We start from the raw sequence: 16,325 nt of genomic DNA, 5'->3' as shown, positions 1-16,325 counted from the left end.
ATTGGAAAAGTAATAATTAACCAGAAATACAGAAAGCTCATTAATTATTGAAGATGGTTGGATTTTATTTATTTATATCTGGAGCTCAATAAAATAAAAAAAATTTTATCGTGCAAACTTCTCTTAATTTCATATAATGGTAGATTTTAGCAATTGCTAAAAATTGTAATAGAAAGGAATATGACTCTTCTCCAAAATTTCTTTTCATAACTTCAAAATCTTTGCTATGCTTCACATGCTGTTGATATACAAATTATTCCTCTTTCTTGTGAAAATATTTTTTTGCAAAGTATTGATAATTTTTCTAGTGTATTCAACAAATTATTTAGCTGAATAACAAGATGTCCAACATTCTAAACAAGGTCATTTATTGATCACATGTAACAAGATAAATCAGACTATCTTTACAGCAATACATTTAGAAAAACAACTGTCTTGTCAAACTTTAAAGATACATAAATAAAAATTAACATATTAGCAAGCATGAACAAACAGGAAGGACAGAAAAAGAATACATGTATAACTACCAACCACTTGTAGTAGTTAATAGAAAGAGTATGATTAGTTGAAAAACATTACATTGTAGGAAGAGTTGTTCATGAATTAATAATCTCATAAAATTTTAAGCAAGATTAAAGATCCCAGAATCAGATTGCAAACAAAATCATCCCATTGTTTAAGAGAGCAGATATTTATCAAATGATTTATGATTCTAATAATATTTGCCAAATATGAAGCTTTCATTTAGAAAAATGTTCTAAAACAATAATTCAGTTTAGAACAGAATGTAAATTTTAAATGCATCACAATAAAGTCTATACATAATATATTCATGGTTAAAATGGATGAAACAAACAAAAAAAAACATTCATTGGAATAAAGAAATTTTAATTAATGATGCTAGGAAATGATAATGACTATTCTCAAAAGGCATTATTTGAGTAACAATAGTGATTATTCATTTCAATTTGAAACATAGGTAATTTCTTATAGGAATGCACAATAAGAAATTTTATTTAAATTGGTTGGTGGCAAAATATTTAATTCATGCTTAAAGGCAAAATCATTTATTGAATTGGAAAGGCAGGAAAATTTTAGATATTAGTTATATGATCATAATAAACACCAAAGAATGAATGTAGTTATGAAGATCCCCTGAATTAGGTTTTTGGAAATTAGCCATTGTATTAATAACATAATTTTTTCCCCAGAAATCTTATATATGGAGTGATTTAATTTTAACTAATGCAATATACACAACAGAAAACAGAGTACACCCAGTGTAATTTATGTTTTTAGTTTATATATTTGGGAGAAGCTTTACTATAAAGTCCACATGAAATCACTCCAGATTTTCAACATTTAAATGCTTTTCCAAATTGTTATACCCTGATAATTTAAGAATGTTAAAATTCCACTTATCATGGTTTAATGAGCAAAGAAGTAAAAACCATGTAAAATAGTTAAGTAAACATGCTTGTTTCTAAGGAGGTATCATTGTGAACTTTAGATAATAATGAATACATTGATTTAAAAAGAAAGAAAGAAATAATTAGCTCAAGGAAAATTTTCTAATGTTAAAAAAAGGGGAGGGAATTTAGATAAATATGTATAAAGGAAAGTTGTCTGAGACAAAGTCTAAATTAAGAGAGTTATGGTTTTGTGTTGATATTAAATTTGTTGCAAGAATGAATTGTAAAAGAAACAATAAAATGTATTCTGTGTGAAAGATAATCCAAGGAGATGCTGATGATTGCCCTGGTGGTCATGTGCTTGGCACGTGGAGTAAACAAGCAGGCAGAGAATGGATGTTGTCAGGTTATATGACATAGAAAATCAAGGTGCCAGGTGAACAGTGGAGTTTTCAGTGTTTACTGATAGGGTAAACATATAAAAGGGTTAAGAACTGCCTGTTTTTTGGGTCTTTCATGATGTGGAGTCTCACATTTCCTCAAGTAGTGAGGTCTTGAGCTTTGTGCAGGTTCAGCCAGGCCAAACAATATCTCAAGAATAGAATGATGTTATAGCAGAGGACTCTGTCCTAGATTCCTGGAAAGTAATGGCAGACCATGCTGTTGAAAGGTCAGCAGAAGCATGCATCCCAAAGTCTAAGCTGATGATTACTGTAAAGTCTTGACCAGAGGTAGATTGAAGGAAACAAAGAAATGTTCTAATGAAAGAGAAGACAGACTAAAGCAAATGCAGATGGATAGAGGAACTATCGAGTAGAGATAAGTAAACTTTGTTATTTATATGAATGTTATCTGAATATGTAATGACATGTGAAGCTTAATTAGTGAAAAACTCGGATACAATTATAGGTCAGGACTATAGCACGTGTTTTATAAGAAGTCATAAGTAAATAGTTACTAAATGAATCTGAATCTTTGCATGTTGAAGAATGATTAATGTTACCAGTTGATAGTAGAGAGATTAAATAATGGAATTTAGTAGTAATCTAGATGATATAGAATGATTTACTTTTGTGTGAATTACTTAAGGAAAAATGTATTCAGAGATCTTATCTGATGAAGTTAAGCTTAATTGATACAAATTAGAATGCATCTTATTAAAAATGATGAATATTCTTGTATATTAAACTGTGAATTTAGAAACAAATAAACCTTGTTTGAATTTAACTAAATATATGTGTCTGTGTACAGAATTTGATGTACCACTTGTGAAACTTATTACAATTCTGGGCAAGAATTAAATTGAGTAAGGTTAAGGCTACAATTGCAACCCTAGGTCAAATGAGTATATCTTCTAAGTTACTTCTTGATTGAGTTATCTTTAATCTAATAATTCTAAGTGGTGCAGTCTAAAAATATAAATTTCTTAGGATGTTATGAGAGGGTTTGAGAACTCGGTTACATTGAATTTTGACTCTATCCTGAGGCTGTTTCTTTGTGTGATAGAGATACCACATGATTCATGTAGAAGAGATATCACTTTTAAACAGCTTGATATAGAGATTCAAGATTTAATTTGAAAAGTGGACACAACAAAATAACTTGATCTCATGTTTTCTTGATAAAATCCTTTCTTGTCACAAATACTTCAGAATTTAGAACAAAAATGGTCTTCACTGACTGCATGTGTGAAGTAATAAATGACTACTCGAATTGCCTTCTACTGAAAATAGTACACTCATTTTAGAAAAAAATTTATTATATTAATTATGAACCAATAACTGTCTTTTCAGGATTTGGAGCTTATGAAAAGGACTTTCCACAACTCTCACAAGAAAATGTTTTTTTCTTGAGTATGAACTAACAGATGCCTCTTCAAGCTACTGGACTGTGTAAATGCTTTCCTACAACTCTCACAAGAGAATGGTTTTTCTTCAGCATGAACTAACAGATGCCTTTTCAAGTTTCTTGCATGTGAAAATGCTTTTCCACAATTCTCACAAGAGAATGGTTTTTCTTGAGTATGAACTAACAGATGGATTTTTAAGCTAGTGGACTGTGAAAATGCCTTTCCACAGCTCTCACAAGAGAATGGTCTTTCTTGAGTATGAACTAACAAATGGGTTTTCAAGCTACTGGACTGTGAAAATGCCTTTCCACAACTCTCACAAAGGAATGGTTTTTCTTGGGTATGAATTAACAGATGAGTTTTCAAGTGACTAGAGTGGGAAAATGCCTTTCCACAACTCTTACAAGAAAATGGTCTTTCTTGGGTGTGAAATAAGAGATGGCTTTTCAAGGTACCAGAATGTGAAAATGCCTTTCCACAAATCTCACAAGAGAATGGTTTTTCTTGAGTATGAACTAAAAAATGCCTTTTCAAACTACTGGACTGTGAAAATGCTTTTCCACAACTCTCACAATGGAATGGTTTTTCTTGGGTATGAACTAACAGATGAGTTTTCAAGTAACTGGAGCGGGAAAATGCCCTTCCACAACTCTCACAAGAGAATGGTTTTTCTTTGGTGTGAACGATGAGATGCCTTTTCAAGCTACTTGCATGTGAAAATACCTTTCCACAACTCTCACAAGACAATGATTTTTCTTGGGATTGATCTAACAAATGGGTTTTCATGCTAGTGGACTTTAAAAATGCCTTTCCACAACTCTCAACAATGGAGAGTTTTTTTTGGGCATGAACTAACAGATCAGTTTTTAAGAGACTAGAGTGTGAAAATTCCTTTCCACATATACCACAATATATTTTTTCTTTAGTTTGAATCAACAAATGTCTTTTCAATTTACTTGATATGGAAAAGGATTTGCCACACTAGGCACAAAAGAAAGTCTTTCTACAGCAAATGACTAAGTATTTTATAAGATTACCAGATTCTGTGTCTCCCAAGACAATGGTTGTGAACTAATAAATGTTGTTTCAAGTCACCTGCCTTTCAATAGGTCTTTCCACAGAAATTACAAGATATCATATTCCTTCAGAATGAACAATCATATGCATTTTCAGAAGATAAAAGCGTTTCTTTTGTGTTAGATGCAAGTTCATTTAGTTGAGCCTGCTAAAGTTCATGTCCTTCTATGTTTTATACTTTAAATTGTGTGGTTGAGAATGCATCCATAAAGTTTTTCTGTAATTCTTGAAAATCAACTATTTTTATGATTTTGAGTAATCCTTTTAATGAATTGTGTGCATTTTCTACTAGACCTTATTTGTATAATGGTACTATTTACAATATTAATTTTTTTCCACATTAACAAAACTCAGAAATAATTTGTAGACTGGTGTTGACAGAAAGGGAGGACCTTCAGCTTTTCTTTCCATGTCTCAGCCACTTAAGGTTTAATTTATTTTCCTAAAAATTAAACATAAATTATAATAAATATTTATAATAAACATTTGTAACACAGACAAAAGTCATATAAACCAAAAATGGTCATTTAATTATACAAAGTTGAAGTACACATATAAAAAAAAAAGTTCTGAATATATTAACTGATGATGTTCATTCCATTCATTATATGAACGTTCAAAAATTTTTGATACCCGAATAAGAGTAATTAAGTTCATTCAATAAAGAGCATTTTTTTTTTTTTGCGACATAAATTAAGTTTAATTCGGCTTTGAAATAATGAGGGATGTATTATCCCCATAAACTTAACAGGTTCGCTGCCAACTACAAGTATACTCGTAGTTGGCAGTGAACCTGTTAAGTAAACCAGCCCCTAGTTCGTAAACCAGACCCACATGCCAGCTACGCGTATACTCATATGACGCTTACGGCCGGCAACAAGATTACTGTACTGACCTTGAATAAGTGAAAATGCTTGGCTTGTGAAGCTAGCATCAAAACTGTGTATTCTCATAGAAGGTATATGCTCTGCATAAGCCAACTACCAGTATACTCGCTTACCGCAGGCAACGAGATTACTATACTGACCTTAAAGAAGTGAAATTGCTCAGCGTACGGGACCAGACTATGCCGAAGTAGCATGGCAGCGAACGTGTTAATTCATTCAATAGAAATTTGTATAACAAACACATAATTTCATTACTGTTCAAGCAAAACAGTCACTGCTTTCTAATACATTGATCCTTATTAATTTTCACATCGTCTTCAATTCAGTAATGAATACAAATTATAATAAATTATGATAAGCTAAAAGTGATAATCTTCAAATTTATTTATCAAAAATGATTTATAAAAATGTAAGACATCACTATGCAAAATTTTAGAATTTGTATGAATTAATGATTCTTAATACTACAGAATTACTTTTTCCATTGAAATTAGTTTTATGATGATTTCCTAGATACTATTATGTTCAATGCCTCCACAATCAAAAATTTTAAACTATTGTATACGAGACAGGTCATTGCTGTACAATCTTTATCCAAACAGTGGTAAAATGGCTCCCTATAATGGGCAATCATATGTTATCATGAGATCCGCACTCTCAAAGCAGAGTGCCCCTCCATCTCATGCTCTGTTAAGTAGTTATTATTACTGGGTGACACCTCGAGTCCAAGAAATCATCAGTTTTTGTGAATGAAAGAACGAAAATTACATGGTTTTTCAAATCACATTACAAAATCAATTTCCAGTGGTTGTATAAATTCAATGTTCCTCATTCAATATATGCATACTTAGAAAACTGTTAATTAATAACCATGTGCTCTTTTGAGATAAAATGCCAAAGCATACTCTCCTCACTTCTTTTTCACCTAGTGCTTGCACTTGAATCTTTTGCCATATTCATATTTATTTAACACAAGAAAGCCTGAAAAGCATCACACCCAACATATACTGCAATCATGTGAAGCATCTAATTTGGAAGGTTATAATTCTGCTATTCACCATAATACCATCTATTCTATTTTCATCTTCTCTGCATCGAAACTGAAATTGCAACATTGTTTACACCATATCCCCCTTTACCACAAAGTCCTTTGTCAATCAATTCGCACTATCACCTATAATTTCTTAAGTTGAAAGTTTATTTGTAATGAAGAAGAAGAATACAAGTGGTAATATATATATATATATATATATATATATATATTAGTATGTTAAGGGAAAAGACTTAATGAAAGAAGATAAGAAAATGGTAATAGACTAGAAAGAACTGCACAATGTGCATAAACAATAGTCATATTGGTTACAATAAAAATACAAATGGAGGCAAAATTAAACCTATGAGGGCATGCACTCATGACAAACAGCATATAGTTGAGAAACAATACATAATGTTTACAGTGGTGTCTTATAACAAACATTTAAAATAAAACCCAACTTTATTTAGTGCCCTGAGATTTAAAATCTCATGCCGTGAGTTTCTAAATCTTTTTCCTGAAGTATGTTTTGATGTTACACACTGTTTCATGTTTGTTGTAGATACTTGGTAGTAAGTACTTATAAACATTATGAAATATCTCCTTGATAAATTTGGGAAGTACATTATATACAAAGAAAATATCATATTATTCTCTCATATACAAAACTATTTTATAAATGTAAATATATAAAAGTAAAAGGATAAGAATGGCAAACAAGCTACTAATTGAATATGCGAAGAAATTAATAATAGTTATATATATTAAATCTAAGAACTTTTATTGTTAAAAGACCATATGATTTAATGATTAAAAATACAAAGAGCCAACAAGTTTCGTTAGCCACTGTCTAGCATTTTCAAGGCTGTACTGGTGTTACTAAAGTGTATGTTTTCACATACACTTTAGTAACTGCTAGGCCGTTACATTTGATAACTCGTGTTTGATGGAGTGCATGCATTCGAATGCTTTGGTCAGAATCCGGTTAGTTTCATATATTGTAGTTCTGTTAAGCTGCGAGAATTGATGAGATTTTTCAATGTCTTTAAGAACAGCACCTTGATCAAAAAAAAAAAATCAGCTAACGCCTTTTTATTCCCGTATATACAAGGAGTAGGCAAAGTCGTTTTTAGCCCTCTCTAACTTTTGGAGACTGAGTGGGCAGTTCAATCTCCACTGGTACCCAATCAGAGATAGCTGGGCCAAGGCTATCACTAATTAAGCGGCACATAGTTAAGAGAGACGGCTCTACAAGTGCTGCCATCTCGTGGTTCCTAACCCTAACACAATATATTTAATGTCAGAAATAATGTGGGTTCTACGGTCAATTTTCTTGAGTTTACAGGATGAAAAACCCGAGTTTCTGGGAGAAAAAACCTGCTTGCCCGTGTCAGAGATTGACTAACTCAGGAACTGGTCAAAAAAGGCTTAGAAAAATTTCCTCTAGTCGCTGACTAGACTCGAAACCAAGTCTTCCTTCATGCAGCCAAGCGACATGGTGTGCCACACACCACATCCACTGAGCTACACAGGCTTTAGCACCTCGATATCTATTTAAATTATTGCCTGTGCATAGCACCACTGCTTCTTTGAAAGTTCTGTCTGTAGTCTTTAGGTGAAATGGTGGAAAAAAATATCCTTTTCAAGTTTTTCCATAAACAGGTCTGCGCATGGTAGTGATGGGGGGCTACCCATGGCTAGACCTTCAGTTTGTTTGTATACTATGTTATTTACTTTGAAGAAATTTGATTTCAGGCAATAATGAAACAACTGGGTTTCACCATTTCACCTAAACCGTCGATTTGGTGGAGATATGTCGATGACGTGTTCATCATCTGGAAGGATACCATGGAAAACCTTCGTGTTTCTTAATAAAATCAACTCACTACATAATAAGATCAAATTCAGTATGTTACTGGAGAAGAACAAAGAACTACCCTTTCTTGACATACTGGTGAGGAGAGAAGATAACAATGTCCAACTGTCCATTAACAAGAATCCCACAGATACAGGTAGATATCTACATTAATTCATCTAACCATCATAGATCATAAAAACACAGCATCATTCATATGCTCCGAAATAGAGCCTTAAGGTCTATTTCGAAAGAAGTAGATGTACAGAGAGAACTGTCACAAATAACTAACACTATCTCTGAATGGATACCCTTCTAACATTTTAAACAAATTGCAGTTTAAAGACAACCTCCAACAACGTGTAACGGAGTCCCAAAATGTGTCCACAGCTGTCATTCCATATATTAATTAATTATCCACAAAATTTGTGAGAATGTTAAAAGCTCATAACATCAGAGTGGTTTTTAAACCAACTACCATGATCAGACAAGTTTTAAGATCACCCAAAGATGAGGTACCTTTCTTCAAATTTCCTGGAGTACGTGAAATTCCATGCACGTATGGCCTTTCTTACATTGGACAGACCTCTAGAAGTTATGAAATAAGACAGAAGGAACATGTGGGGGATGTCAATCACAATAGACTCATCACATCTGGTTTAGCTCATCATTTCTCAACATCAAATTACGTCATAGATTGGAAAAACAGTTCTATGCCTTACATTGAGAATGACTACAGACACAGAACTTTCAAAGAAGCAGCAGTGGTGCTACGTACAGGCAATAATTTAAATAGAAATCAAGGTGCTATTCTTAGACATATGGAAAAATCTCATAAATTCTCTCAGCTTAACAGAAATACAATATACGAAAAAAAACTACACAGCACGTGGTCATGTACTGGATTCTGACTGATGCATTCGAACACATGCACACCATCAAACACAAATTATCAAATGTAATGGCCTAGCAGTTACTAAAGTGTATGTTTTCATGTAACTTGATGCATTTGTTTTCACACCAGTACAGCCTTGACAATGCTAGACGGTGGCTAGTGAAACTTATTGGCTCTTTGTATTTTTAATAATTAAATTATATGGTCTTTTAACAATAAAAGTTCTTAGTTTTTTAATACATTAGACCAAACATGAACAATTTAGCTATATATATTAATAATAGCTAATAATAACTATGATTATTAAATTTTTTGTTCGTATGAAAGGAAGACTGTGTGTGTAGAGGCTTAATGGATTTTTTACAAAAACAATTAATGTCACATATACACAAATAACAAACAATACTAAGACCAACCATGTGGTTGACACTAAAGTCCTATCAAGGTAGAGCGCCCTCTAAGGGCAGTAGTAGGTGGCCTGGAATGTAAGTTGGGAACTCTGGTGATGAGTGTTTCCCAAATCTTCGGAAGCTTAATGCAACTGTATTTATTGAGATTTGGTTGTTTTTGAGAGCTGCTGCTGCTTCTAAGAAAAGTCTCTCTTTCTTGAATTTGCTGTGGTGGAGCATGGTGTTTTTTTTTCCATGATACCCTGTGGGTGGTGTCCAAAACATGGTCAGCCAAGCCTGAATGGCCATAGTTGTGTTTGAAGATGTAAGACTTGTGTTCCTCTAGATGGATGGATGCTGATCTGCCTGTCTGTCCAAAGTATGCCAGCTTACAGGAACAGGGTACTTTGTAAACTCCAGGCAGAGAGAGAGGAGAGAGCTGATCTTTCGCAGAACGGATAAGGGTAGCAAGTTTGCGGTGGGACTTTTTTGCTATGTGTAGGTTGTACTGTTTTAGTACTGTTTACTAGTGGCTGGAACAAATGATTCAAAAGGAGAAAACTATTGCATGAAAGAGGAAATGAAAGAAATACTGGCAGTAGTAAAAGAAAAGAGTGAGAGAGTTCAGACAGTGAGTCTGTTACTACAGTATGACAGAGCTGAGAAGGATGGCCGTAATAGCGAATGACTCAATGCGTAGGTAATGCAGGAGGAATAATGTGGGGTTTGTTATGTGTTGAGTGAGATTAATTCGCAAAAGAACTTATACAAGAAGGATGGTTTGCATCTGAATAGATATGGTGTTCGGAGACTGAAAAATTGTTGCTAAATCAAGTGAAAGTAGAGGTGCAGAATCATGGACACTAGAGCTTTTAGAGAGGATGGAGATGCTGTTAAGTGGACATGCAGACAGTGGCATAGCTGGAGTTGTTACCACCCAGGGTGGTCCTGAGTTTGCCACCCCTCTCAATACATACCAAAAATACCACAAAAAGTCAAAACGACGTATTGGGAAATAAATTAAAACACTATGTTTAGTTTGAAGTAAAACCTTAATTTCAACATTCTAAAATGTTATTTTTCTTGCATTTCTATTAGCAAAATCGATGACATTGGTGAAGTCTATTTCATAGTAATGCAGGTAATTCTTAATCAATTTTAAATAGAAAAACTCCTCTCACAAATAGCACCACTTACAGCAATTTTGAGGAAATATGTAGTAGTATTTCAATATTTGGAAGTGAGTTCTCGAGACTGTATTTTAGAATTAACTGCAAAAGTTGAAAAAGGTTCAATGTGCCGCTCGGAGCGGGCCGGCCCCTCCACACCTCCCTAGCTACGCCACTGAATGCAGACATCAATGAGGCAGTTGAGCGCAAGAATGTGTATGATATGCCGGAGTTAGGAAAAAGGATAAGAAACCAAAATGAGATAGAGTATAGGACATCAAAATAGGTATTGGGGCTAGGGGACTTCTGCACTTTATGTACACTAATACCAGGAGTATTAAGAATAAGGAGGAGGAGGAATTTTTGGCCTTGGATAGTTCTTCCTGGCCATATTTTATTCGCATTAGTGAGACATGGCTAACAGATGATGATATATTCATTCGGATAGAATGTGAGAGGTATAGTGTGTTCAGGAAAGACAGAGAAAAGGGAATGAGATAATGAGTGTTATTGATGATAGTGATGAACTGCAGCCAAAGAAAATTGAATATCAATTTCAGGATAGTGAAAATTGCACATTTGAGGCTATCTGATGTAAGATTGAGGTCAGCAGAATAACATTTACCGTTGGGGGATGCTACAGACCAGACAATGGAATAGATGATGGAAACATATGCATCGGAAAATAAACTCAATGAGAGGATGGAGTACAGGTAATTATTATGGGCAATTTCGACTATGGTAACATTGATTGGAGGGAAGAAAGGACAAGTGTGAGGAAGGAAGTGAATTTTATGCAGTCACTAAGGGATAACTACCTGAGATAGCATATAATAGAATACACCTAAGGTTTGGAGTGCTTGACCTAGTAACTGCATCTGAGAAATTTACTATTATGAATAATGAATATGACCATATTGCCACCAATTGGTCAGAGTTATCATAAGGTCTTCACCTGGGAAGTGGCTAAATATGGAATTTTCAATTAAGACAGGGTACAAGTGGAATTACCTGGTTGGTAAACATGGTGAGCATACTTGTGTTAGTACCATGGCATGTTAAACTGCAAACAAAGTACACTGTTCCTGTAAGCTGGCGTACTTTGGACAGACAGGCAGATCAGCATTCATCCGTCTAGAGGAACAGGAACAGGGTACTTTGTAAACTCCAGGCAGAGAGAGAGGAGAGAGCTGATCTTTCGTAGAACGGATAAGGGTAGCAAGTTTGCGGTGGGGCTTATATGCTATGTGTAGGTTGTACTGTTTTAGTAAACAGTACTAACACAGTACTAAAATACTAAAACAGTACAACCTACACATAGCATATAAGCCCCACCGTAAACTTGCTACCCTTATCCGTTCTACGAAAGATCAGCTCTCTCCTCTCTCTCTGCCTGGAGTTTACAAAGTACCCTGTTCCTGTAAGCTGGCGTACTTTGGACAGACAGGCAGATCAGCATCCATCCGTCTAGAGGAACACAAGTCTTACATCTTCAAACACAACTATGGCCATTCGGGCTTGGCTGACCATGTTTTGGACACCACCCACAGGGTATCATGGAAGAAAACCACCATGCTCCACCACAGCAAATTCAAGAAAGAGAGACTTTTCTTAGAAGCAGCAGCAGCTCTCAAAAACCAACCAAATCTCAATAAATACGGTTGCATTAAGCTTCTGAAGATTTGGGAAACACTCATCACCAGAGTTCCAGGCCACCAATACTGCCCTTAGAGGGCGCTCTACCTCGATAGGACTTTAGTGTCACCCACATTGTTGGGCTTAGTATTGTTTGTTATTTGTGTATATGTTACATTAATTGTTTTTGTAATCCCCGTAGATGTCCTAGTGACTAGGACGAAATATAGGAAGTATTAAATTCTATTTTAATTCTTTTTGAGTGTTGTAAAAAATCCATTTAGCCTCCAACATGAAGAAAGGAAGACTATTATTGTACTAAACTCCACTCCAACACGCGTGGAGATTAGTACAATAACTATACCATACCGAAGTATAGAATATATCCATGAGTAGTAGCTGCATCATAATATATTTCGTTAGTTACAATCATGGGGTCTCATATATTTTACTGATTTTATTATTAAGCCACAGTTAAAATTCTGAATACCACTACAATCTGTTTCAAGCGATTTAATAGTAGTGAAAAATATGTGTTAATGATCTGTGCAAATACAAAATTTTTAGCAAAATGATATTGTTTGCTGATGATAGGTATTAGAATACACTGAAGAAACCGTTGAGGATCTAGAAAATCTGATTACCCATGATATGTGGAAATTAAAAAAATGGTCTGAAAACTGATACCAATAAAACGAGATATATGCACTTCGTGTTAACAGATAAGCTAGATTACAATATAACCATAAATGGCAAGAAACGAAATGTACTGACATCCGAAATTGTAGCTTAGCAAAAAAAAAAGCAACAAATATTTGGCCTTCTATATCGATAGCAGTCTAAAATGGAACTCGCTGATCATATTTTTAACAAATAAGTGGAGGTTCGTAATTATGATCCCGTTAATTTAAGTAATGAGAAAAATGTTAAAAAAATTGGTAAATGCAGCATTCTTTAGATGCTTATGCTCATCGTCATTAAATTCCTAAGTGCAATATGGTATCACCTGCTGGGGTGGAGATTACTATGACAGTCTGCTTTCTTTGATATGAATACAAAATAGAACAGAGCTATAGCCATTACTGACTTTGCATATTCAAATAAAGATCTGTTTGGTTGAATTGATAACATTTTGACATTACAGAAAATCTCTCTCTGGCTGTATATTATATGTAAGAAAGAATGTTGTACATTTTTTGGTATGTAATATAGACTATGGTTGATGCAGTGACCAGAAACCCAAGGCAAACAAAGAAATTTTTCATAAAGCCTTTGAATACCTAGCAACAAACAGCTGCAATAAACTCATAAATGAAATAAAATCAATAACCTCAGAATATGCTTTCAGAAAAAAGATTGAGAGACTACTTCATGGGACTAAATAATGTTGATTTTTATCTTAAACATCCATCACAAGAGATCATTATTATGTTCAGTATTATTATATCTACATATTATATTCAATTATGATTCTAAAATATTACAAAAAATGTATATCATGTTATATGAGCCTTCATAGATAGTCACTGGATTTTGCAGCAATTATGACAAGCTAATTTAATTTTTTAGTAACCAGTATGGCTACTGCCCTTGGCAACACACATTCAAAAAATATTTTAACAATGTATTTGTTAATATTAATAATTAACAATGTAACTATTTATATATAAGGAAAATATTTATATTTGTCTATAACTAAATATTCAGCCCAAAATATCATATACAGAAAATATGATATTACAATTGAAATATATATTTATAAATATTCTGTATATGTGATGAAAATAATAAACTTTGTAACTGAAAAAAAAAAAAAAAAAATAAAATAAAATAAAAAATATAGAAATTAAATTGCAACACATTTTTGGCAAAAGTTTCTAGTTTCCTAACTACATAGTTATCGAATTAATGTACAGTGCTTACAGTAATCTATGCGGAGAGACATTTCAGTAAGGAATATGTCCACCCGAACTGCGAGGCAGCTTTCCCAACGTCGTATCAAATGGGATACTGTATGGGGGACAACATGGTTTTGTGAAGGGTAGATCATGCCTCAGTAATTTGCTCACGTTTTATAACACAATAACAACGGAACTTTAATGGGTTTTCAGTCATTCTACTGGACCTTGCCAAGGGCTTTGATAGGATAACACATGGAATTCTAATCAGTAAACTGGAGCAGATGGGGATGGATATATGGTTGGTGAGATGGATAGGAGGGTGGTTGATGGAGAGATACCAGAGAGTGGTTTATTCAGGAGTGGAGTCCAAAAGACGGCTTGTGACTAGTGGTACTTTTCAATTTATTCATTAATGATATAGGAAAGGATCTGAGAGGAAGTGTTCACTTGTTTGCTGATGATGCAAAGTTGGGTAGAGCAATTGTGAGTGCACAGGATGTCAAAATTTTGCAGGATGATTTGGATAGTTTGGAGGACTGGGTTAAGGAAAATGGATGTCAATTTAATGTGGCAAAGTGTAAGGTTATGCATTTTGGAGTGAAAAGATTAGCAGCAGTATATCACATTGATGGAACCATACTCCAGGAGATTCATGAGGCCAGGGATTTGAGAGCGTTGGTGGATAGGGAGTTTAAGTTTAGGGGACACATTGCAAAAGTGGCTAAATCAGCTCATCACTTGGCTTCTGAAAAATACTTTAAGAAGCAGAGACAAAACAAGTTATTGTTCCTCTGTATCAAGCCTTGATAAGATGCCATCTGGACTACTGTGACAATATCTGGGTACAGTATTCCAGATCAGGTCTTGAAGAAACCACCAAGGTTTCTTCTTGATGGGGAGGAGGTGAAGAGGATCCAGAGACGAGTGATCAAGATGTGAAATGAACCTTATGAGAACAGATTGAAGATTTGTGGGTTGCAAAAATTGGTTGATAGGCAGAAAAGGGGTGATATGATTGAAACATTCAAATTACTGAAGGGTTTCTATAACATTAATCCAGAAGATATTTTTGAGAATAGGGCTGGTGGTGGGAGGACTGGGGGCCATACATGGAAGCTGGTCAAAAATGCTGTTAACAGGGCATGTTAGAGCTAGGTTTTTTACTTGGAGAGTGGTAAATGAAGGAAATAAGCTGCCAGAGTCTGTTGTGGGTGCTATGACCATGAATAAGTTTAAGGCGAGGTATGATAGATACTGTGTGAAAGACGAGTAGTTGTTCTTAACATGATGCTAAGGCCTCCCTTGATGAGTCTGTCGACTCATTGGAGTTGCCCATAATAATAATAATAACTTGCCACAGTTTGTAGAGATAGATACCCGCCTACATGTGCTTGAATGGAGACAGCTTGCATGCTGACCTCCCAGTGCTGAATGGACATGTTCAGCATGTTGAATAATCTGTTAATGAATAATTAATACTATATATATATATATATATATATATATTGTTACCAGCCGGAACTCGGCGCCCAACCGCCGAGTTCCGGCTGGTAACAAAAAATGTGACATAAAAATGTTTCAAATTTCGATTTATTTATATATATATATATATATATATATTTTTTTTTTTTGAGAGGGGGAGAGAGAGAGTGTGGATATACATACACCAATAGCAGTATAATAGTAATCATAATCTTTTAGTTCGGAGAAATCATGCACTTAAAACCGGTATTATATGTGCTTAAATGAACAACGCTCTATAGAAATATGCGCACTCTAAATATATTCTGTAAGTAATATTCAAACTACTTACGTGTTTGATTCGACTGTAATTCACAGCAAGACAAATTAGAGAAACCTAAATTTTGTATTTAAGAAATCTTTTCCGATGGTTTTTTGCATTGTCACAATTGAAACAATCCGAGATCAAATAGAATGCAGTCCGAAGTTAATACGGCGACCAGTTGGCGTACCTTCTATTTAGAGCGTTAATCGGACCATTACCAGTTAAGGGTAAATATTGTATCGCGCCACCTGCTAACATAAAATTCAGGAATAAATTTATTAAAAATAACAAAATGAGAAATAGCAGAAATTGATACATATATATAACAGACTTGTGTTAAATTCATTAAAATATTATTATTTACTAAAACATAGTGATTAAGAAATCTTAATCACTATATTTTATTAGTGATTATATTATAAAGAAAGTATTATTAT

General features: G+C 34.1%; 1 protein-coding gene across 1 annotated transcript; it reads right to left on the bottom strand.

Annotated features, from left to right (window-relative positions):
- Nucleotides 1–347: 347 nt before the first annotated feature.
- LOC150099883 (uncharacterized) lies at nucleotides 348–16,065 on the bottom strand. The gene is made up of 2 exons (XM_090402485.1): nucleotides 15,916–16,065; nucleotides 348–4,780 (listed from the first exon to the last, which is right to left on the bottom strand). The coding sequence occupies exon 2, from the start codon at nucleotides 4,045–4,047 to the stop codon at nucleotides 3,241–3,243; it is 807 nt and encodes a 268-aa protein (XP_090258611.1). The 5' UTR covers nucleotides 4,048–4,780; nucleotides 15,916–16,065; the 3' UTR covers nucleotides 348–3,240.
- Between the last annotated feature and the right edge of the window lie 260 nt (nucleotides 16,066–16,325).

Source organism: Typopeltis vanoorti, chromosome 13 (genome assembly GCF_054136105.1).
Source record: "Typopeltis vanoorti isolate ZY-2024b chromosome 13, IOZ_Tvanoo_1.0, whole genome shotgun sequence".
NCBI lineage: Eukaryota > Metazoa > Arthropoda > Arachnida > Uropygi > Thelyphonidae > Typopeltis > Typopeltis vanoorti.
Note: the sequence above shows the minus strand (reverse complement) of the source record. Positions and strands in the feature narration are given on the sequence as shown.